Source organism: Toxorhynchites rutilus, chromosome 2 (genome assembly GCF_029784135.1).
Source record: "Toxorhynchites rutilus septentrionalis strain SRP chromosome 2, ASM2978413v1, whole genome shotgun sequence".
Lineage (NCBI taxonomy): Eukaryota > Metazoa > Arthropoda > Insecta > Diptera > Culicidae > Toxorhynchites > Toxorhynchites rutilus.
In genome coordinates this window covers 46,357,476-46,380,981 of record NC_073745.1, presented here as the reverse complement: position 1 = coordinate 46,380,981, position 23,506 = coordinate 46,357,476, and the positions used below count along the sequence as shown (strand labels likewise).

At 37.5% G+C, this 23,506-nt stretch overlaps 1 protein-coding gene across 2 annotated transcripts in view; it reads right to left on the bottom strand.

Annotated features, from left to right (window-relative positions):
- LOC129765110 (MOXD1 homolog 2-like) overlaps positions 1-23,506 on the bottom strand; it is a 285,645-nt gene that overhangs the window by 192,917 nt on the left and 69,222 nt on the right. The window contains exons 1-2 of one of the 2 annotated variants that reach the window (XM_055764985.1): positions 11,878-11,982; positions 11,217-11,652 (exon numbers count right to left, since the gene is read on the bottom strand). In XM_055764985.1, the coding sequence (XP_055620960.1) occupies positions 11,217-11,495 (279 nt within the window). In that variant the 5' untranslated portion in view covers positions 11,496-11,652; positions 11,878-11,982. Of the gene's footprint in view, positions 1-11,216; positions 11,653-11,877; positions 11,983-23,506 lie in introns of those variants that run through there. The other variant, XM_055764984.1, reaches the window with a different exon arrangement.

The following is a 23,506-nucleotide window of genomic DNA, read 5'->3' as shown; positions in this document are numbered from 1 at the left end:
TCCAAGTACGGTGCACACAAACACACACACACACACTCGCCCACATACAATCCCTCCGTCTCCACACCTTGCCGCATTCCAAAGGGTCATAAAATTCATTTCTACTAATAGGAACTCATAACTATGCTCTCTCCACCGCTGGTTCTACCCCAGACTCACCCGAGGATTGCATTCGCCTATGCTACTCATGCACAAGTCCTGCTGGTGGTGGCGCTGCTGCTAGACCTGTGTTATGATGCAGTGGGTGTGCAGTACTGCTGACTGGAAATTGGCATATTTCATCACTCAATTAGTTTCGGTCCGGTTCAACAACAGCCAGCAGCTCGTTCCGCCCGTCGTGTTGGCAATTTATTAAGATGGATTTATTAGCTAGACACTTGGCTCCAGTTCACACTCCCTCTCTCACACATACATACACTTGGTCGCTTTCACTCCATGGATTCAACGTTTTCGCAACAGAGCAACTAATTTTTTTTTTCGTCGCCCAGCCCCAATATGTTTCCGTCTGAAAAGAATCGCACAGTCGGTGAAAACCTGCCCACCTGTCCGTCGTAGAAATGATCGAGATGCGGACCGCAAAGAAGTTCGCACATCAAAGGACGTTTATTTTTTTTCCGCCCCCGCTAGTCTTTTCCAGCACATATTCTGCCAAGTACACACTCAATTAGGAAAGTTAATCGTGAAAGTTTTCGGTCCCAGTGGTACAGAGCAAGCCGTAATGTTGCGACCAATGATCTGAGTGAATGACTTTGAGGCGGAAAAATCGCTCTTATTTCCCTTTTTCTGCTGCCGCAACCTTCTTGCGGCGCTTCGGAAGCATGTGGCCTTGCGTTGGGGGCGGTAGCGATCTTGAACTTTTCGTTCGTCGACCGGAGTGATTTAGAGAAAGTGGGCCGAAAATATGGCTTGGGAGTAGTATGCGGCCCGCGTGTGCTATCAGATGACTCGAGCCTAAATGGAAATGAAACTCTTTCACCTTGATGGCGATGGCGATGATGATGATGATGAGGATGGTGAGCTCGATGGAGAGCAGGGGAAAAGTGAAACGATAACAAGCTGGAACTTGTTCCTTCCTGTGCCATTCATTGAACTTGTCGACGATGTTGAAGCTGTTTGATGGCAATTTTCAAGTGGAAACCTAAGCAAACTGAACACACAACTACTTGACAGAAGCCGAGCATGGCACAGCAATGGATGAAAGGATATAGCATCCCTCGGCTGATCCTTTGGAATAAGAAAACTTTACGATTTTCCACCGAACGTACATTATCCACCAGTGGACAGTTGTAACGACAGTTTTCGTCGATGGACAGCCGAGACATAAGGACCCAATGGAACAAGTCGGTCTCTGTGGATGGTGCTTCCGAAAGCACAATCACCCCGGACACAAACAGCAACAGCAGCAGGACCAAAGATGTTGTGTAATAGAGTTGCTAAGTACACTCGTAATAGCTTTTATGTCACAAAGTAAATCCGAGTGTTCTTTTTTTGTTGTCTTCCAACTGGCGTTTGACAGCGGCTTGGATGACATCGATGTCTAGAAGGGAACGGGAACGACTAGGCTCTGCTGATTGGTCCCGAAAAAGGCCTTTAACGGCAGTGTAGATGCGGCTAGCAAAATTTAATTGGTACGATAGCACCCAAAGCTAGGATTGTAAATGTCCAGCTGGCTCCGGTATGCCCCTTCGGTGCTTGATGTGAGGTGTAGGGAAGCCATTCACTCGATTATAGAGCAATACCAGTGGATGAAGTTTGTTTATGAGGATGGCACTAGAGTGGGGGTCTGGAGAAGCTGACACGATGCCCCGGAAATATCAACATACGGTGCCGGAAGAGATAAACATTATGATTTATGTAAACATATTATAAATCTCCAGAGCAGACTGAGAGTTCGATGCTCTGTCAACAAACGTAGCCGTTTGTTTTCATTTGCCATTTGCAAACTGTTGGCTGCAAAATTAAAGTGGCACTGATGCTTACTCATCAGGGATGGTGGGATATAGCTTTATTGGTGCATTGAAATGTTGTACGAGCTGCTAACTTTAAATTAGACTGATACTCAAATTCATTTTTATTCAGTCAAAACGATATCGAAAAAACTGCAGGAAAGAATCGTCAGAGTGCAGAAATATAGTTTGTTGCCTGGAAAAAATTGTGTTCTCATCATCTATATTAAGATTGAGGCGAGTGATTGTCATTTAGTTATTGTTTTAATTCTAAGTACATAATCCTGTAGGCTTCATCGTCTCGATGCAACCACTACTTACCTCAACGTTTATGTTTCACATGAAATTTTTATGCGGAATGTTTATTCTTCAATGAATGAGTATTCCTTTTTCCGACTAAACTACATATTTCAAAATATTATATAGGATACGAAACACTTCCAAAGTAAATTAACTATTAACTATCATTTTTTTAAATTTAGAAGGACATAGTGTGATTTGCTCGGTACGTAACAAATACAAGGGAGAAATGTCGTCGATGTAGGAGTCAACAAAATTGGTGCCTCAAAACTGTTTTCACCCTCGCTGAAGAACTAGGGCTGGCTGGTGTCCTATATTTTAGAGGTAGAAGTTCGATGCTGCGGTATTACTACACGTAAAATCAGAAGCCTGGTATTGGAGTTGGCGAAAAAACCGAACAGTCCTTACCTTCAACAGAAACATTCCCAATCCAACAAACATCAAAATTGGAAGCGTTCTCATTTTTTCTGACTAAAGGGTGTGTCACATCAAATTGCATCACGGAAAAAACGCTGTAGAAATTTAATTTTTAGGAATTATATCTTCAGCTTTCGCTTATAATCAGATAAGAGTGTATAGATCACGTTGGCCATGCTTCACTGTCAATTTTTCGTAAATTTGGAAAAATGTCGTCGAACGAAAACGAGCGTCGTGAATTAATCCTGCGCACTCATTTCGAGAATCCGGAGTTGTCACATCGGGAAATCGGTAAGATGCTGGGAATCGACCAATCCACGGTCAGCAGAGTACTAAAACGATACTTCGAGAACCTAACTATCGACCGGAAGGTGAAGAACGACAAAAATGGATGCTCCGTCAGTGAAAAAGATCACAAGCGCGTAGTTAAGCAGTTTAGACGTGATCCGAGAAGTTCGGTCTGGGATGTCGCCAATAAGCTGAATTTGTCAAGTTCATTCGTCCAGCGGACCAAGCAGCGGGAGGGCCTACGTACATACAAGGTTTAGAAGGCTCCTAACCGCGACGAAAGGCAAAACATGGTGGGGAAGACGCGAGCCCGGAAGCTGTACACCGAAATGCTGACGAAGCCGCATTGCCTGGTAATGGACGACGAAACCTACGTCAAAGCGGACTTTCGTCAGCTGCCGGGCCTGTTGTTCTTCTCCGCAGAGGACAAATTCAGCGTTCCGGAGAGATTCGCAAGCAGAAACTATCGAAGTTTGCCAAAAAGTACATGGTGTGGCAAGCGATCCGCTCTTGCGGAAAGCGGAGCGCCCCCTTCGTGATGACCGGCACGGTAAACGGACAGGTTTACCTTAAGGAGTGCCTACAGACGCGCTTACTACCACTATTGAAGCAGCACGAGGGCCCGACCATCTTCTGGTCGGATCTCGCTTCGTGCCACTATTCAAAGGACGTGTTGGAGTGGTACGAAGCCAACGGGGTCACCTTCGTGCCAAAGGAAATGAACCCGCCCAACGCGCCGGAGCTTCGCCCAATAGAGAAATATTGGGCGATTATGAAGCAGGCCCTCCGGAAGAACCCAAAAGTTGTCAAATCGGAGGCGGACTTCAAGAGAAAATGGATTTCTGTTCATAAAAAAGTACAACCTGACGTTGTACAGAACCTTATGGACGGGGTAAAGAGGAAGGTGTGAGCATACGGGCTTGGGCTCGAAGTATGAATAAAAAGAAAATGCCAAAAGTTGTTTAATAGTTTTTATTTTACTGTCTAAAATTTTCAAAAGGATCGGTCTACTGGGCGAATTTCTACAGCGTTTTTTCCGTGATGCAATTTGATGTGACACACCCTTTATAACAACAACAAAACTATACATTTAAATCGACCAAGCAACGATACGATGATCACAATGTTGAATTCTAAACCTTTGATCAAACAGCATAGAGAAGCTCGAAACTTTTAACAACTAATGCAGTCAATTTAGCTAGAATGTGTATAACAATAATCAAAATAATATATAGTTTGAGGCTTGAAACAATTTGTTCAACAGATTTTTCAATGCAACAAATATTTTGCATGGTACCGATTGCGATACAGAATAATACAGCTGAAAAGATTTCATATATCAGACTGCCCTCAAAAATTCAATGACATAACCTCTGTTGGTTTTTTGGAGTATATGTTACTCCAGATCAACAGAATGTTTTTTTTTTGTTCCTGGCTTTTCCACCTGGATTTACGATGTATGTGTATCGAAAAGTGGTCTTGAACTTCCAAACATCAAAATAAAATTGAAAACGTTCAGAAAGTGTTCATAAAAGTGAATTTTATTAAAGAATATTAAGTTTACATAGCAATGAAATGAAAAACTCAAGTCTATTGTTGATATCTAAAAAATGATCGAACCTTAGATTTAATTCCACTCATTAAATTCTGGATAGTAGATTTTTGTGCTGCAAACCAATTCTTTTTGAACTCTGACATATTTTTAGACCCTGTACCTTACTTCTTAAGTTTGGCCTAAACAATTGCCCAGAAATGTTGAATTGACCGCAGCTGAGAACAGTTAGGTGGGTTGAGGACTTTTTCGACGAACATGATGTTGTTTTCCGAAAACCATTGTAGTGTGGTCTTTAGACCATGTCTTAGTTTAATCCGCTGAATCATTCCAACACTGGTTTTGAACTTCTTGGCCAAATCTCACGAATAGGTGCAGACCTGTTCTTCTGAATATAATTTACAACTTTTCGGTCCAATCTGGGATTACTTGGTCCGGGTTTTCGTCCACTTCTGCTGATATCCTCGAAAGAACACTCATTAACGAACTTTGCGACGATTAACACTTTCTTTACAAACTTTGATTTTTATGAGGTTTTTCGGTGCACCAATTGTGCAAAATTTTCTTTTTAGAATATCCGCGACATTTCGAAAACAACTTTATGACCGCGACTAAATGATTTGTATTTTGATTTTTGACATGCAAACAAAGCGTGCTCTGACCAAAAAAGTTCAGCCGTTTGTGTGTAATAACGTGTTAAATGTTTGAGACTACTTTTCGATACACTCCTTACATGAATAGCCGAAATCTTCTTATCTAACCACTCTCCCTAATATTTGCCAGGAATCTTACGTTGTTTTAATGCCCAATGCTACTGAATTTAAAGATGATTTGAAAAACGGCAATAATATTTATGTTGGGATGGCATCAGAAGAAACTATCACTATAATGGATGGCGAAGGAAAATAATTTTCAAGTATATTTATGGAAGATTTTTCGTGAAACTGAAATGTGAAAAAGAATAGATTTTAATGATCCGAAGCTCGAGGCTGCTGCAATACTAAATCCTATAAACTTTTTGGAATTTATCAAGAATCAACGTTGTATATGAACCATTTCCAGGGTTCTACAAAGGGGTTTACAAGATCTGGAGAATGAATTCCATGCCCTAAAAGTAAAATAACTCCATTTCAGAAAACAAGCCCTTGCATTGGTGGACAAAAATGGGATGCCTAAAAGAATTAACGGTTCGCTCGCATTTCCGACGTCTCGATGCTTTGTTTCTAATGATCTGTAATCTGTAATCCTAATGATCTCTATGCCTCACTTTTTGGAAACTAACAAGAATTAGTTTCGAAAACCGCTTAGAAACGACACGATGAAAGCACTTTTAAAGATCAGAAGATTTGATTGAATATCGTGTCGGCAGATCGAAAATTTCATAGAGAGATAGAGATAGAGATAGAGAGATAGTATGCAATTTTAATTTAAAAAAACTAAGTACCGTTTTGTCTCATATTCCGAACCGTCTCAAATTCCAAACACTTCATTTTTATATGTAAATTTACTGAACTTTTATATTATGAATAATTGAATGATAAAAACACAGACATTCTTTGAGGTACAGGCTACATTTTGACTTCATTTACAGGTATCGATACAGCCTATAACTTTTTATATTACACATTTGTTATGTGCTAGAAATGGTAAGAATCTACAATAGTTGGTTCAGGTCAATCACGGAGAGCAACTACGAATTGTACAGTCTACCCAAGCTCAAGCTCAAGCTCAAGAAATGGTAAGAATCTACAATAAATGGATGAAAAAATGATATTTTATGCAGGAACCTTCATTAAAATAAGTGTTCAGAATGTGAATCAAGTCTGAACGCTCGATTCGAATTGCGAACACTTCATTTTTCAATGTGAATTTACTGAACGTTAATGTTATAAATAATTTAATTTTCAAAACCCTGATATTTTTTGGGTTATAGACTTCATTTTAACATCATTTACAGGTATCTATACCGATATGGCGCCCTTGGTCTCGAAACCATGTAAACTAAAAGAAACAATTACAATTACAAAATTACAAAAGCAAAATCCATTTTTTTTGCGAGCATAACATTTTTTCCAAAGAAGACTAGCTAATTGACTTTAATTTGATATATCGATTATATGAATCGGTCCAGTAGTTTAAGAATTATGTTTTTTTCAAATTGCAGTTTTGCTGTTCGGAATTTGATACAAAAGTGTTCGGAATATGAGTCAGTGACAAAAATGGTGTTCGGAATTTAAGATAACAGTGATTAAACATATTTTTAGTTTTTCACCATGAATATGCATTTGTAAATCAATTTTATTGTAGTCGAATGAAAAAATGACTCTATTGTATTCAAAAACCAAATTAAATTCGCGAAAAAGTACCACTTAGAGTAATGAGACACTGTTTAATGGTTGATGGCTTAAGTGTTCGGAAAATGAGACAAAACGGTATAAGCGTCATCAAATGCACGAGTAACAAATGTTAATGTACATTTACAGCGTATGTAGTATTTGTAGTAAGTAATGCAATATTTTGTAGAGAATGAAAGAGTATTTTTTCATGCTAATAAAACATTTTTCTCTGCAACATATATTTTCGATGGTACAGATTTTTGGAGGAAAAAGTATCGATGAAAAAGATTTTACCCCTTCCGGTACAGATGCAAATCGAAATCAACGAAATTTTTGGTGTTTCGACCAGCAGGAAACCACTTTACGTCACCAAACAAAAAGTTCAACATCGACGAAATTTTCGTATAATATTTACCACAAATTGAACAATATGCGTTGTCATGAGTTGAAAATCTGGATTCATTGAATGTGTTACATTGTTTTCAGGTACGAACCAATATATACAAGATGCTTGCCTACGACTAGTAGGATCGTTAACCCCGGTGGTGTCTTCAGCATACATTTAGATGTCTGCTTCTGGACGTTCACTTCGCTTAAAATGATCTGCCCATGGGTTTAATTGATCTAGAGCAGGGATTCCCTTGGGGATGATATCGACAAAGTACAAATACTGTACAAGTTTTGTTACGTGAATAAAATTGTTATAAGAATGTCTAATATTCTAGCAGAAATGTTGATGTTGTAATTTGTATTTATAATATATACACTTGATATTTATGTCGTTGTCGAGTTTACTCAATTAATCAACCGCAAAGTTTTTGAATTGGTAAGTATTTTGTATGAATAAGATAAAAATAATTTTTTTTAAATAAAATTGGGTGTAGGGATCGATGGTATCACTTCATTCTGGAAAAAGGGGTCAATTACCCAAAATAGTTTGAGAAACCCTTATCTAGAGTCCTAAAAAGTTCTCATCCGAATAGACTTTTCGTTTACAGCTCCTCTAGCTGGATAATGGTGAATCAATTCCACTCGTTCTCATCTCAAATTTTAGTCATCTTTTTATTTCAGTATCCTAGAACTGGACATCAATAGTTGATAAAATCAATTTAACTATTTCACTAGAACCAAACAAACATTTAGGTATGAGTGGAGTGAACCAAAACATGAATAACAGAGATGTATGGATCGAAAATTAATACTTGATTCATGTTAACAGATGTCTACACTGTCATCTTGTTTCGCTGCGATACTTGAACGCTCTTTTCTAGTAATATTTCTAGTATAAAAAAGGGAAAATGACGTTGCTATAAAGGCACGGGCCATTCTGCCGCTTGGAACTCGGAATCAAAACATAAAGGGTACAATCACAGTACTTTTTAACACTAGGTTTACGCGTCATTTTGACGCATTTCGAATTGTATAAGGAAAATGACAAAAAATCGGCTGCATTTATATTCCATCTCCGCATATTCCACTTTTATGCAAATATCGAGAAAAAAAATAATTGTGCCCCACAAACAAAAGTTACTCAACATGATCAAATATAACATTCTTGTCTCATTACAAAGTTCGCGAAATTCAGTACTTTCTGATTGAAAAGTGCAATTGAGATTTCGCCTAACATCTGTCTCCACAAAGCCATCTCGTTGCGTTGCGTTCAATATTTCTATAAATCATGGTATCTATGTATGCACTGTAATAAAATAACATTTAAAATTGAATCTAAACAAAACATCTGTAAATTCTGTATAAAGCTGTTATTCTGTATATATAGATTCTGTATCTGAAATTTGACGAAAAATCTGTAAAATACAGGATATTCTGTAAATGTGGCAACCCTGGTTCAAACAAACAAATGAACGGGCGGAAGATTGATACAACTTATAGCTTGCGTTGAATGCGTTTTTTAAATAAATCTGTAAAATTTGTTTGGGACCAAAAGAATATGCAATCTATAGCTACACATTCTTGGTAATAAAAAGTTCGAAAAATCTGTAGAAAGGTCTATTATTCTGTAGTTATGGTAAGCCGGCCGATCAGGGGTCTTCATGCCCTGATATTCCAGTTATTCACAAAGATATGGTATCTGGATGTGCATCGATAGAATTTGTTGAATTCACGAGTGTCAATGTTTTCTGAGAGAATTACAGCTACCATACTTACCTACCAGAATGAAACGATCCGAATGGTGGATCGTTGCTGAACAGGCCAAGATATCAGGTGTCGACATTACTATGCTATGTCTTCCTAGTGCTTTGAGGACGCCATAGGAACGAGCGGTGTGATCTTCGTACCAGGTATTCATAAGTTCCGCAACAATTTCCTGAAAGTCTTAGGATTTCTAGACGATTTGTTGATTCTTTATCTTCGTATTCGTATCCATATCCGATTAAATCGTTTCAGGTTCCAGCCTCTGGATGCAATTCAGTATATACTGGATGCGATTAATCTGTTTTTTTATTTCTTCATATGAACGGAGCTCTTCAGCACCGGAACATATAGTAATTTGAGGAAGTAATTTCTAGATAATATTGCGGGTGAAAATACCCAGCAGGGTTGTCACAATAAAATCTGTATTTTTGGTCTAAAAAATTTTTGACATAGGACTATGTATTTGATTTCTATATAGGGGGGTCACTCTAAGAAAAATGTAACGATTCATTAAGAGTTTTCAAACGCATATTACTCAAAATCTTTATTTTAATTATTTATTGTGTTATATACCATTAGACAGGAAATTCATCCAGCAATTTTCCTGCTTGAAACATGAACAGTGAATATAGTAAAAAAGTTAACAATTTGACGATAAATATGGACATGTTTTCTTTCGATTGCACTCACCACTCGCTTTCCTCCCGGACGCAACGAGCACTTGTTCTGCCTAAATTCGGGCGTTAGCTCACCATGCAAGTTGATGCATATACTGATTTATTCTCCAATTAACGATAATAGGCATTTATCAGTTATTGTATTGTATGCGGCCCAATCAGTTCGTGCTCAATTCACGTTTTTATCCTGTAGTAGCAAGACCTACAATTTATCATAATATCGAGCATGTTGTTTGCATGTTTTACATAATGCAATTAATGAATTTAACTGGCTGATGATTTAGAAGATCGAAAGAGTCTACTCACGCATATCAGATTATGATAGCTTGAGTAGTCGCGATCTTAATGTTATGCTTCCCATATATGTCTTCCATCGGGCTATGCTATTTTTATTTATAATATATTTCTGTAGTCATAGATTTATTTGACTTAGGCTCATATTTATGTAGATCTTAACTATTTAGACTTGTGTTGAAAAATGATACCTGACGACTATTTGTCTTCTTCTGCATAATTGTATAAACAGAAGATAAGGTTAGTAATGACGTTAATGGTATTTTTGTGTACATTTTTGAACAGAATGTGTTTCCGGATTCTACCACGTTATCTCATTCAATCCGTTAAAGGATACAAGTTCATACAGGAAACGGTTTTTTCAGGACTTCCATTTGATGTAGCAAATGAGAAAAAACTTACAAATTTTGAACAATGAAAAAACACAATTCAAATGCAATTACTACACACAATCACAGTCCTATGTCAAGATCCCGTCCGTGCCCCTAGGCTCAGACCCATCTACTTTTTAATCTGTGTTTTTTCTCAGAAAATTTGTGTCAATATCTATATTGAACTTACAAGCCCATCTTTGAGGCATAACCTCAGCTTCAGCTTGATTGGTGTAGTAATTTAGTAAAAATACAATGCTTCATGGGGTTGGAATGGGAGTTCCATAGTCACATAAAACTTATTTTTCGTACACAGGTAACATAAAGGTAACATAATCAGGATTCTGGAATATCACAACAGTATACTAGAAATATTCTAACGCGGAAAAAAACACCATGAGTATAAATGCCCCATAGAAAAAAGCTCGGTCTGACCTTATTCAAGGATCGTATCCTATGTTTCAAATTAACCGGGCCATCAGTGGAACACAGGGTTGCTTAGAAGAAATTGCTGTTTCCGACGGCGGGTCAGCGGCCGACTCGGATTGCGTAACCTCGGCGGCTTTCCTCGGTTCCTTATCCTTTTTAGTTGGGGATCTCGTCCTCATTGATAAATTTCATTACGAACAAAGAAATTTATAATAAAATGCGCTTTTTCCGTGTGGAATTTATACCCATGAGGTTCTTCCCGCTTGAGGATAGTTTTCAGTAGGCTTTTGTGAGATTACGTTTTTTCCCTGCGGTTATTTCTGTTACGTTTATCTCCTTTGAGATTTTTTTCATCACGCGCTTATGCATATGCCTAATGGTCACCCAAGTAACATTTTCATAATAAAAGAAGTAACATTTACTCGTACCCCAGATAAATCACAATCACTTACCTGGAGATACGCGTGGCCCTGATCAATCCAACCGATCGCGATGTCCGAATCGGCCAGTGTTCCATCGAGGGAGAATCCCAGACCCACATACCCAAGTGTTTTGGCCTGAATTTCGAAGGTGATATCCTGACTGGTGGAAGTCCACAGTAACCGGTATGTGTGGTCAAAATCCACCACATGATCCCACTGAGATCCGGAACTACGTTCGCAGCACCACGCCACCAGCAAGCACTGAAAGCACCGCACTAAACTATCGATTTTTCTCGATGTTAGCTTCATTGTAGCATAACACAATTCTGTTTGCCGGCAAACTTTCCAAAAACTTGTGGCACCTTACAGCACGTGATAAAATATTTCACTTCAAACACAGCCTCTCAAACGCGAGCACTTCTCCTTTGCCGATTGTTCACCGCGACGAGGGAAACGCGACCACCATCTGAAAAGTATGCAAGGAATAATGGTTAGTTTTATAGAACTGTCAACTTTCAGCATTCTGGAACGTGCAATTTTTATCTAAATTATTAATTATTGCGCTCCCCAGCTGCCAGTCTCGGCGCTCTTCTATCACATACTATCACATACCGGGGCAGCAGGAGTGCTTCTCGAAAAAGCTTCCATAAATTAGATTTAATTAAATGTATCTTCTCAAGACACGACTCACGGTTTTGCTAGTGCGTTGCGTTTGCAGTGCAATTTTTTGCTTTGCATTCATTTCACGAGTGCAAGCCCATAATTTTCCCTTTCTCCTCACCGCCCACCCTGTAATGACCGCTAGTAGTCGACTGGCCAGCCAGTCAGCGTTTTTGTTTCAACTTTTTTGTCGACACTATTCCAAGACTGCGGAGGGCAGAGAAATTGCACGCTCCTGATAAGACACTGAACTACTGGCACAGAAAGAGAAAGTCATAAAGTAACAGCTGGAAGTGACAGTGGCAGTCCGTGAGATGTGGCACAAAGACAAGTGGCAATTAATTCATATCATCTGACGTAATTATGTGTTTCAGTAGCGAGGAATACCAGGCAAACCGTGTGTTTCTAGGAAAAAAAAAAACATTATAGTGCTCCCGTGGCCGAGTGGTTAGCGTCACACCTAATATGCCGGGGGTTCGGGTTCGATTCCCGTTCTGGTCAGGGGAATTTTTCATCAAAAAATTTTTCCTCCGACTTGCACTGTGGTTACGCGTATTCAAGGCGTGTTATTTGGCATAGAAATCTCAACTAAGTACTAATAGAAAATGACGAGAGTAATACTACGTTGAGACGGCGAAGTTCCTCCAGGAACGTTAGTGCCATTCAAGTCAAGTCAAGTGCATCCCTATTTCCGCGTCAATTGACTCCACACTTTGCTATTTCCGGATGGTCGGTTCAAGGTGATGGAATAATCATCGGTATGGAGGAGATTTTCTGACTTCCCCTTCGAAAACGCTTTTCTCGCCAAACCGGAAGCTTTTTGCAGCCGCAACCCTTCGCACAGCGCACAGCACCAATTGTTGTCATGCTTCATCGCCATCAAGTTTTTCCCGCCCAAAGTGCACCATAAATCAAGAGCGCGCCAAGGAATATAACTTTTTAACAGCTTTGAAGCAGCACAAGAGAGGAAAACAATCCGCAAGGAGACTTTCCAGAGGAATCACTTCCATAGCTGTAGAAGTATGCTGCTTCCTCCGGTTTCGCTCTTCTCGCGCAGGCCATATAATTGCAATAAACGCTGAAGAACTGAAGCCGAAGGGATTCTCCGCATGGGATTCGTTTTGGTTTTCCACGCCACGATAGCGACGTTGTGAAGGGCTCACCGCCCTTTCCCCGTTCCGTGCTCGGTAGCCCAAGTCACGGAGGAAAAAAAAAGAAACCGGAAAACTCTCATGTGTTATGTTTATTTGCGAAAGAAAATGCATGCTCGTGGCATGAGATCTTTTTTTCTCCATTTTGTTCGCGTTCACACCTTCTCGCCTCGGAGGAAAATTGGGAAATAAAAAGTTATAATCCTTGCCTCGCAGAAGCTTTCGAGAGTTTGCAGTTGCCACTGCTGTTATTGTTCTGGCTGATGATGTTTTTATTCTCTACTGTCAAGTTTCGTCTTTCGGCATAATTACGCACTCGAAAAACAGAGAAAAAAATTGTACATCCGGGCACGTTTTGTTCATGTTTCACATTTTGGGGCTGGTGGGAAATATATTTCAAAAGGCGCAGCTTTTGTGTATAACTCTTTGATTTTTTGTTAGGAATCTCCGCTGTCAGAATTCGCTTAGAAAAAAAAAGTTTCCGCCGTGCTCAATTTGACAGGGGATTATGGATGTTTTATGGAATAACATGGTGAAAATCTTGACGCATATCAGACGTATGTGCTTATAAACTTTGCAGGAAAATGAAAAGTTTCGCAGAAACAATTCAGTTACATTACCGTTGATTAGTGAAAGCCAGATGGGTTCCGGGAACCCATGAAGGTTCAAATTTGGTTGTGTATGATGACAAAGGCAGCTTTATTTCGTTTTGGCTTTCATAGAATCAGTCGGAGACATAGCTGGAAGCATAATCCGCATAATTTTTGCTTCTAGGATTTCAGCACTGGGAATGAGGCTCTCAAGAAAAGTGTTTGTAATAAATTGACAGATAGATTTAATGAGGAGAACCTAGGATAGACTAAAGTCGAATATATTTGTTATACGAAATTCATGATAACGTATCCTTTCATAATTCAGGTAACCTATTGATTTGCCCAGTGCACAATGGTTCATGAGATGCAATTGAGTGGAAATAAGCATTTAGAGCTCGACAGTTATTCTCTTGACAAAAACTATTTTCGACAAAGTTGTTACATATGATAGAGCGCTCATTTTCATGTTATCAAAAATAGGGTGACCAAAATTGTCGATGAAATAAAAATTATAACTTTCTTATCTTTATAGATAGAAGTAAACATAGTTCGACAATGTTGTAGTCTCACCTATTTGAGACATCTTTGTAGAACAAAGTTTTCTCTTGAAAAAACCGATATAGCGATTTTTCTAAGTAGCATTAGGGTCACCATGAAAAAAAAACTGTTTGTTTTGCTCTAACTATGATATTTCAAATTTTACATACAAACTCTTTTCGAAAGACTTTTAGAGCATACCAATACAAACATTCTGCGACGCAGAACTTGTCAATATCTCAACTTCACTCAAAATTATTGATATTTCTTCCCAAAAATACGATCTCTTCAATTGCTTACCATTCTTTTTTGGGGCAAACAAAAAAAAAGTTTGTTGGCGGCATTTGAAAGAATAAAATTTCATTCTATATAATATGTGATTTTCAAAACTATGTTATTTTTTGCATTTGAATAAATTGATATTGAAATCATGAGTTTTTGGTGAAAACCCATCAATAATTTTGAGCAGTAGAGAGATATTGACAAATTCTGCATCGCAAAATGTTGGTATTGATAAGCTCTAAAAGTATTACGAAGACAATTTTGATGAAGAATTATAAATATAAAAGTTAGAGTAAAAAAACAGTTTTTTCATGGTTATCCTAATGCAACTTAGCTGAATAAACAACTTTGTGGAAAATATTTATCCTTTAGACAAAAACTGTCTCCGACAAAGTTGTTACATATGATAGAATGCTCATTTTTATGTTATCAAAAATAGGGTGACCAAAATTTTTGATGAAATAAAAAATCTAACTTTCTTATCTTTATTGATAGAGATAAACGTTGTTTGACAATATTGTAGCCCGAATTATTTTAAACAACTCCGTAGAACAAAACTTTTTCTATCTTTTAACTCTTTGTGGTCGTTTGTCTGCTCTCAGCCACCATACCTTTTTTACCATTCTGGACGTTTGTCTGCTCTCAGCCACCACAGCAAGCAACCCCATGGTTCTTATCTTCTACTCAACCAAGTATCAGTTTATGCTTTTCCTAAACGAAGCTTGATGTCTAGTGAACCTGTTCACGGATCCATACGGTGCTCCTATGAGTAATAGATAACGGTACTCAGTATCAAACAAAGTAGTCACAAGACAACACACAGTGTGTTGATTGCATAGGAATGTGGGACAAAAATCATAGCAGTAGAATTTAGCCATTGTAACACTTCGTTGTGATGGAAAATATTGTTCATAAGTATCAGAACTATTGTTTGCATAAGTGTCTCATGTTATTTCAATAATCGCATAAGTGTCTCAAGCTACGAAATCTTTGTTCTTCTGAAACGATTCTGATAATCTCGGACCACATAAATCATTATTTGAGTAACTACTGGTTCAAATAATGTTGAAGTAGTTGTTTTTAAAGAGCAAAACAATTGTTTGCATAAGTGTATTATGTAATATGAATAATCTCATGTAAAAAACCTTTGTTTGTTAAAAGAGAAAAGTACTGATCTTTTCGGATACACATTGCTGGCATTAAATACACATTTATTACATCAATGGCAAAAGTGTCTCATATTCAACGGATAATAAAACTAAAATTATGTGTTGATCATACTACATATGATTTACTCTTGGAGAGGATTTCGGAAGATTTCACACGAAGACGAATTAAAAAATATAATTTTTATATAAAAACACCCCATCAAAACACATTGTTAAGTTAACATGTATACATAGTTTAGAAAAAAATAAAAACAATGTTTAATTTTCATAATCTTGTATTTATCACAGCTTTTTCAAGGAAAAATAATTTTGACCAGTACGATACCCATGCCCAAATTTAATACGACCGCAAAGGGTTAATATAATCTATTCAGCGCTTTTTTCCTAATTTGCATTAGGGTGATCATGAAAAAGCGGATTATTTTGCTCTAACTTATATATTTCATATTCTACATCAAAACTGGCTTCGCAAGACTTTTAGAACATACTAATACAAAAACTTTGCGATGCAGAACTTGTCAATATTTTGATCCTACTCAAAGTTATCAATGGTTTTTTATCCAAAAGCTCATGATTTCAATTATAATTTACTCAAACACGAAAAATAACATAGTTTTGAAAATCACACATCATGTAGAGTGAACTATGTTCTTTCAAATGCCGTCAATAAACTTTGTTTATGTTTGCCCCAGAAAGAATGACGAATAATTGCAGAGAGCGTATTTTCAACATCAATAACTTTGAGTAAAGTTGAGATATTGACAAGTTCTGCATCGTGAAATATTTGTATTAGTAAGCTCTAAAAGTCTTTCAAAGACAGTTTGTAGGTAGAATTTGAAATATAAAAGTTAGAGGAATAAAAACAGTTTTTTTTCATTTCCGTGGGTTTATTGATTATTGTGGGATTCCGTGGGTTACAGGGAAACTTCGATATAACGTACCCTCGTTATACCGTACCCTCGATATAACGTCACTCGATATAACGTACATTTTACCTCGATATAACGTACACATTTCCAAAGTGTAAAGAAAATTTTTTTTCAATATTTTTTTTCTGATAGAACAATGAGTTACCTGTATTGTGATGCTAAAACAAGTTCAAGCTTTAATCAACAGTACGAAGGAAAATATCATGAGAAAGGCTGGCTTCGTCTTCTGATTGAAGTTAATCATTAACTTTACTAAAACAGCAACACAATAATAGACTACGTTTGTGAGTACTTTATTATGCTTCGATATAACGTACAATTCGATACAACGTACAATTTTGAAAGTGAAATGTACGTTATATCGAAGATTACCTGTATTAAGATAAATTGGACTTTTTCAAATTAAGAGTCGAAAGAACTGCAACAGTTAAAACCTCTATAATTCAACACTCTCATTCTCAACAACAACAATTCAACATTCTCTTTCCCGTTTTCATCTCTCTCTCTCTCTCTCTCTCTCTCTCTTTCTTTCTTTCTCTTTCTCTCTCTCTCTCTCTCTCTCTCTCTTTCTCTCTTTCTCTTTCTTTCTCTCTCTTTCTCTCTCTATCTCTCGTTCTCTCTCTCTTTCTTTCTCTATCTCTCGTTCTCTCTCTCTATCTCTCGTTCTCTCTCTCTCTCTATCTCTCGTTCTCTCTCTCTCTATCTCTATCTCTCTTTCTCTCTTTCCCTCTCTCTATCTCTCTATCTCTCTTTCTCTCTCTCTATCTCTCTTTCTCTCTCTCTATCTCTCTTTCTCTCTCACTCTTCCTCCTTCTCCCCCTAAATTTTATGAATCCACACACATGAAAGACATGACAACAAATGACAACAATTTCCTTGAAAAAAAAAATTCTGAAAATTTAAATTCATTTTTCTCGAAAACATAAGCTTTTAAAATTCTGAAAAAATAGATATAAATAGCCCTTAAAATTTCCATACATCGGACGATGGACACATTTACATGGAAAAAGTTTTTTGAACAACAACTTTTTCATATTTTTCATTGAAAATAAGCTCTGAATATTCTATTCGTTACATTTTTATGTATAACTTATCGCTATTTGCCTGATCTGCTAACTCTTCTCTATTTAGAAACATGCCAAGAACATGTCAAACGTGAGAATTTACACATAAAATGTTACGAGCAAAACATTATTTTTTTCAGGAGTCTTCATACAAAAATGACTTATATTCCAAAAACTATAAAAGATAGAAAGTTGATGTCATCGACCAAAGTTTATATTTCAACAAGATCTAAAACTTTGTCGAATACATTATATCGCTATTTTGACTTTAAACAAAATTAGGATAAGTTGTAATTTTTTCAAAGAAAATATGAAAAAGTTGTTGTTCGAAAAACTTTTTCCTTGTAAAAGTGCCCATCTTCCGATGTATGGACGACTTGTTGGAAATTGTAAGGGCTATTCATATATATTTTTTGGAATTTAAAAAAAAATATATTTTTGAGAAAAATGAATTTTAAGTTTTTAAATAACTTGTTTGTCAGCGAAATTTTTTTCAAAAAATTTTTAGTATTTTTTTATGAAAATTCAAACAATTTCTTACATTTCATCCTTTGACAAGATTTTTTTAGGTATCATAGTTTTTAAGTTATAATTTTTTGTAAAAAAATTAGGATTTTTCCAAAAAGTAGTCTAATTCTAATATTTTCAAGTATGTAAAGTTGCTTAAATGATCCATGTCTCTACACTCACAACGTTTCACCGCTATCTGAGAAGGTGCTGCCAACTCCTAAGACGAGTTGGCATGAAATTCGTTCCAATGCAGCCATTCTCGAGATATATATAAAACAAATTCCTAATTTATTGTCTTTTTTATAGTAAATAGGTTCTTTTAATATGTTTGTCGTGTTATACCGTCATGTTCATGAAATTTTATGAATTTGCTTATAATGCTATAATGCTTATAAATTTTTCAAATAAAATAATACAAAATCGCTTCTCAGTCCTGTCTTTAATCAATGTATGATAATGTTTCGTAATTAACTAAGTTTATTTAATTTAGGTTCGATAATGCTTCATACCGGGAATTTTTGCATTACTATCACGAATCCTACACGGAACTAATTGTTGAACGAAATTTATCCAGCCCTACCACTATCCCGCAAAATTGTAATCATTTTCTGCTGACTTCTCAGTTGTTAACACCCGAACAGTTCTGATTCGACCAGCAATAACAAACGAATAATCACCCCTCATTTGGTCGTAAAGAGAAGTCCAAATACGTTCACTTCTGTATGGCAATAACTTCAATCTCGATTGCTTAATTCCACATTAAAACGATAATTAGCCTGCCTTTTCCGAAAACATCACTCTCCCGCTACTCACGGGAACAAAAAGCACAAATCGACCATAAATTACGGCTTATTTCGGGGATACGGACATCGCCTTTCCCCCCAACAATAGAGACGTTAAATCGCTTGTAAGATTGAGTGCTGGCCTTAATGGCAGCTCGCTCCCAACACGCTGAGATCCGTTCTATTCACACATGGTCGCCAGGGGGTCAAATGGTGGGAGGGGACGGAATCCCTGATGAGCGTGAAGCGAGAGGCGAAAATGGGCATCTCATCCATTGCCCGGCTACTCGACCGGAACCTGCTTCTGCATGCAAAACAGCCAGCCTGCCGAACTGGAATCACCTGTAAGTCGGGAACATTAAGCAAATCTCACCACCGGAAATCTTCCCCGAACTCGGTTTGTCTAGTCCAGTCTCTGGGATGGATAAATGTACGGTCATATCAACTGGGAGCACGTTTTGATTGGTGTTTAATTTGGATTTCGTTAGAAAAAGGTGTTCTTTTTTGTGTTGCGTCATCCTTAAATATCGTTTTCTGTGCGATTTTACGATGGCCAATTATCCGGAGCTATCGGTGCCAGATATTAATTAAAAGTTACTCTTTGCTATCGGTTTTTTTTGTTCATTTTCTTAATTTGTTCTTCTAACCTTCATTCTTAATATAGAATACGCTGTCCAGTTTCAAAGAACAAATGCATGGGTATTGTAAAAGATACGAGGAATTTCGAAACAGCCAACACTCATTCGTACGAAGTTACATTTATAGTTTCAGAAGGAAAAAAAAAATTAGAAGATGCGGTTTGCTATCCGCCTTCTTTTCCTATTGGTGTCAATGTGAATAAATATAGGACACCTATCGATTTTCCCTAGTAAATTGAATTGAATTTCTTATTCATTTCATTCGAAGAGCCATGCGGATCAAAACTTCAGTCTTCATTCGCCCATCAATATCGCATGTCATTCATATTTTCCTCACATCCATATACATATTTATAAACCCTTGCCGAATCATAATCCATTGCAAAGAAGCACAAAAAAAAATTATAAAAAGGATGTTAAACAGAAACAACTATTCTTAGTGTCTCAACCCTTGTTTTCCGAACATGCTTCCTTCTCGATAAAATACACATAAAGCGTACGATCCGCTCAGACACGACAAAATCCTGCACAGCCGGCACGTGTGATTCAGTTTACAAGAGAAAAAAAGAAACTCTTCCCCAAACAGGTCACTCGCACACAATTATTCAAGGAGCGGCGGTCACAGCGGCCATTTCAATTCCATTCGGACGAGGGTTAATCCTGAAGCGGGAGATTACATTTTATTTCTGTTGACAATGATCTAGCGAGGAGCGACTTACCCGCGTACACACCTATCCCCGACAGTAATGGGAAATCGAAGAAAGCAAATTATTTGCCCTTTCGTCAATGCCCCACATGTGGGCCATCTCAGCTCAGGTTGAGTCACTCCCTTCGTCGCTCGCAACGCAGACGCCGATGTCCCTCGGAGAGAAATCGTTATCCTCGGAAGGACAGACAATAGAAGCCGGGCATCGATTCACGCTTGGAGAACAACAAAAACATCCGAACTCCGAGTTTTCTTTTTTTTTTTTGGAAATGGGATTCTTCGTCGGCTACCCACAGGGGACCAACTCATATTAGTTTCAATCGTCTTTGGTTGCACAGAGTGAAATTCCGACTACCATTTCCTCATAACAATCCGATTGCCAATATTTCACCTCGTTCAAATTGTTTCCTCGAGATGGGGAGAAGTGCGGCGGAGACGTCCGCCGAAAGGTAACCCAATAATAAAAAAAAAATCCGGTCGAATCTGGCGAACGTTTGTGGAATATTTTATTTCGGCGACCGCCGCTTTTCGAGCGAATCGATGCGTCGTATTCGTCGTCGCTTGCAATGAACCGCGGCATACATGGAACGAATGTATTTTGTATTCTGGGAACCTAATGAGATTAGTTCTTGATGGAGAAACTGTCTGCAGTTATTGATAGTCTATCTTCCTAAACTGAATTTCAATAATTCACTCGATTTTGGCGAGATTTTTAAAATTATTATTGTTGTATGAATAGTGCAGCAGGCGAGGTGTTGATTTTTTTAGTGGCACTAGTTAACCCGGAAAACGTTGCTCTGCCATATAAATAATTTCTAGTAAATATTCTAGTAGTGAAATTTAAGAAAAAAACTATGTATTGTAATGTATTGTAAGAGTGAATGTAGTGAATGTTTAGCGATCTACAAATTTGATCGAATGTGATCGATAACATACATAAAACGACGAGACGATTTGAATGAAAGTGTGCTACATTTTGAGCTGCCTTCAGATAACGAGTTCGCTGACGTTTCTTTGTGTTTTTTATCTCAAACTTCTATGTGAATTAAGTTTTTACGAGGCCTTCCAGTTCCGAATTTACTTCCTACTGTGCGCAGCGTATTATGCTTTTTCGTGATTTTTGAAATCGCTCCGATCGAAATACCACATTTTGCTGCGACTTCACGGTAGCTCACATTCGCTTCCACTTCGGAAACGATCAGTTTCCGCATTTCCACTGACTTTTGGCTGATCGCCTAAGTATCGAATAAATATGCCTAATATCATCTAATATTCACATAGTTCGGAAATATCTTATGTTTCTACCCTTCTCACGATACCGAAAAGAAAACCTTGACAAACAAACAACACAACGAAGTATATTTTTTGGCAAATATGTCAACGAGATCGAATGAACCAGTTTTGTTTACCTACTTCATTGTTAATATTCGATTGATACTAGTAGCAAAAGGTACCAGTTGTTTACTATATTATTTCCAATACTTTATGCGAATTGCTGTTCCGTTCGGGTAATTCTGACTCGACTGGGAATACGGGTGAGTAGTTGTCCAGTAGATTGATCGGGAATTTCGAAGGAAATTACACTATCGATTTCGTCAGGGCGTATTTTGTCGACTCACCAAACTAAAAGGGCCTGATTCTCGAATACACTACGAATACACTTCACGGTGGAAACGGAATGACACGTATCCGCGATGACAACGGTACGGTGTCGACATCTGGATGCGAGATTAGTTTCCCACTAAATTTATCATTATAATATCAAATTATCTTCAGATGAAATTTTTGTATGAGATTATTATATCACATGAAGAAAACAAAGTTTTCCACTCACATTAAATAAGTGCTCATTCTGCCTGAAAACTCATCATTATCTTCGACCCTTCACTAACTCGTAAAACGTAGTTCAATGGCGTACCGTTTATTTCGTTTCCACCGTAGAGTGTATTCGAGAATCAGGCCCAAAATAAGTATATGAGGCAATCCTCGCTTTTGCCATTCAACCGAAAACATCCAGCAATGTGTGGAACAGATTATGTGGATTATTGTAATGAAACTCATAAAAAGTAGCAGGGTTTAAGTCTAGAAGTGCAGACGGAAAGTTGACGTAGGACTTTGAGAACAATTGCTTTTGAATTGAGTTTTTGCAGCCTTTCAGAAATTAGTAAATTCAACTTATTCAATACTCTAAACAGATAAACCGTTTGGTATTTGAACTGAACTGAAGTTTAAACTGGTTATAAGAGTTGTAGCGTTTGAATGAATCCGGAACCAATTATTAATACTTTCTATTTTTAATAGTAAACTACTGAAGAAAACATTAGATAGATATTTCATCATTAACTCGAAAAACACGACATTCTCTGATTTTCTTATTTCTGATGTTCATAAATGTACATAAAAATTATTATTAATCTCTTCAGAAATATTCATCGAACGGTCGCCTTTTTTCTTTCGTTTATCCTACATGATTGAGAACGATATGATTGGACAAACAACCTTTCAGATAAATTCACTATCAACGTTTAACCCTTTGAATCAGGATCTCGTCAAAACTTTAGGGATATAGAGTGGTGTTATCTTCTAAGTCATCTTCTCTCCTCTAATTTTGATAAGTGCGTCGCATCGACAAGAATAATTAATGACATGCATGATGGACAAGGTGCATCACGAACAGTTTTGCTAGTGGTCATCATCGTATGTCAACTATTTATGGATACTGTGTCATTAATGAACATCATAAAAACAAACAGTCAAACGACTGTCGAACTAAAAATGTCATATGAAATTTCAACTTTTTTTCGTTTTATTCACTAGATATTCATCGTTCTGTAATTAAACTACGTTGTTCACGGGGAACTCTCATCGCTTAAAACGTTCATTCAACACATTCGCAATTGATAGGGGAGAGTTTGACGGTTTCTTTGATATGCGCAATCCGTGTAAGTACCATCCTTCGTGTATGGATGTATGAGGAGGTAGATGCATGTGTGCAGTTACGCTTGAAGGCATAATAACGAGAGAAAGAGGAAGCATATCATTAACCCTTTCGTTACGAGCGTCGATTATAGACGACATCCGCGCGACGAGCTGTGTGTACGAGCATCGTCTTTAGACGACATGAAATTCATACTGCTCTCCGATCAGCGATCAGCGCGATGTGCATACTTTTCGGCACAGTGTTCCGTGTAGGGGTAGCACTACGGCGGAACACACTGCCGTAATGAAAGGGTTAACAGTCAAATGACACTTAAACTACAGTTAAATTAGCCGGAATTAAAGGATAATTTTAATCAAGA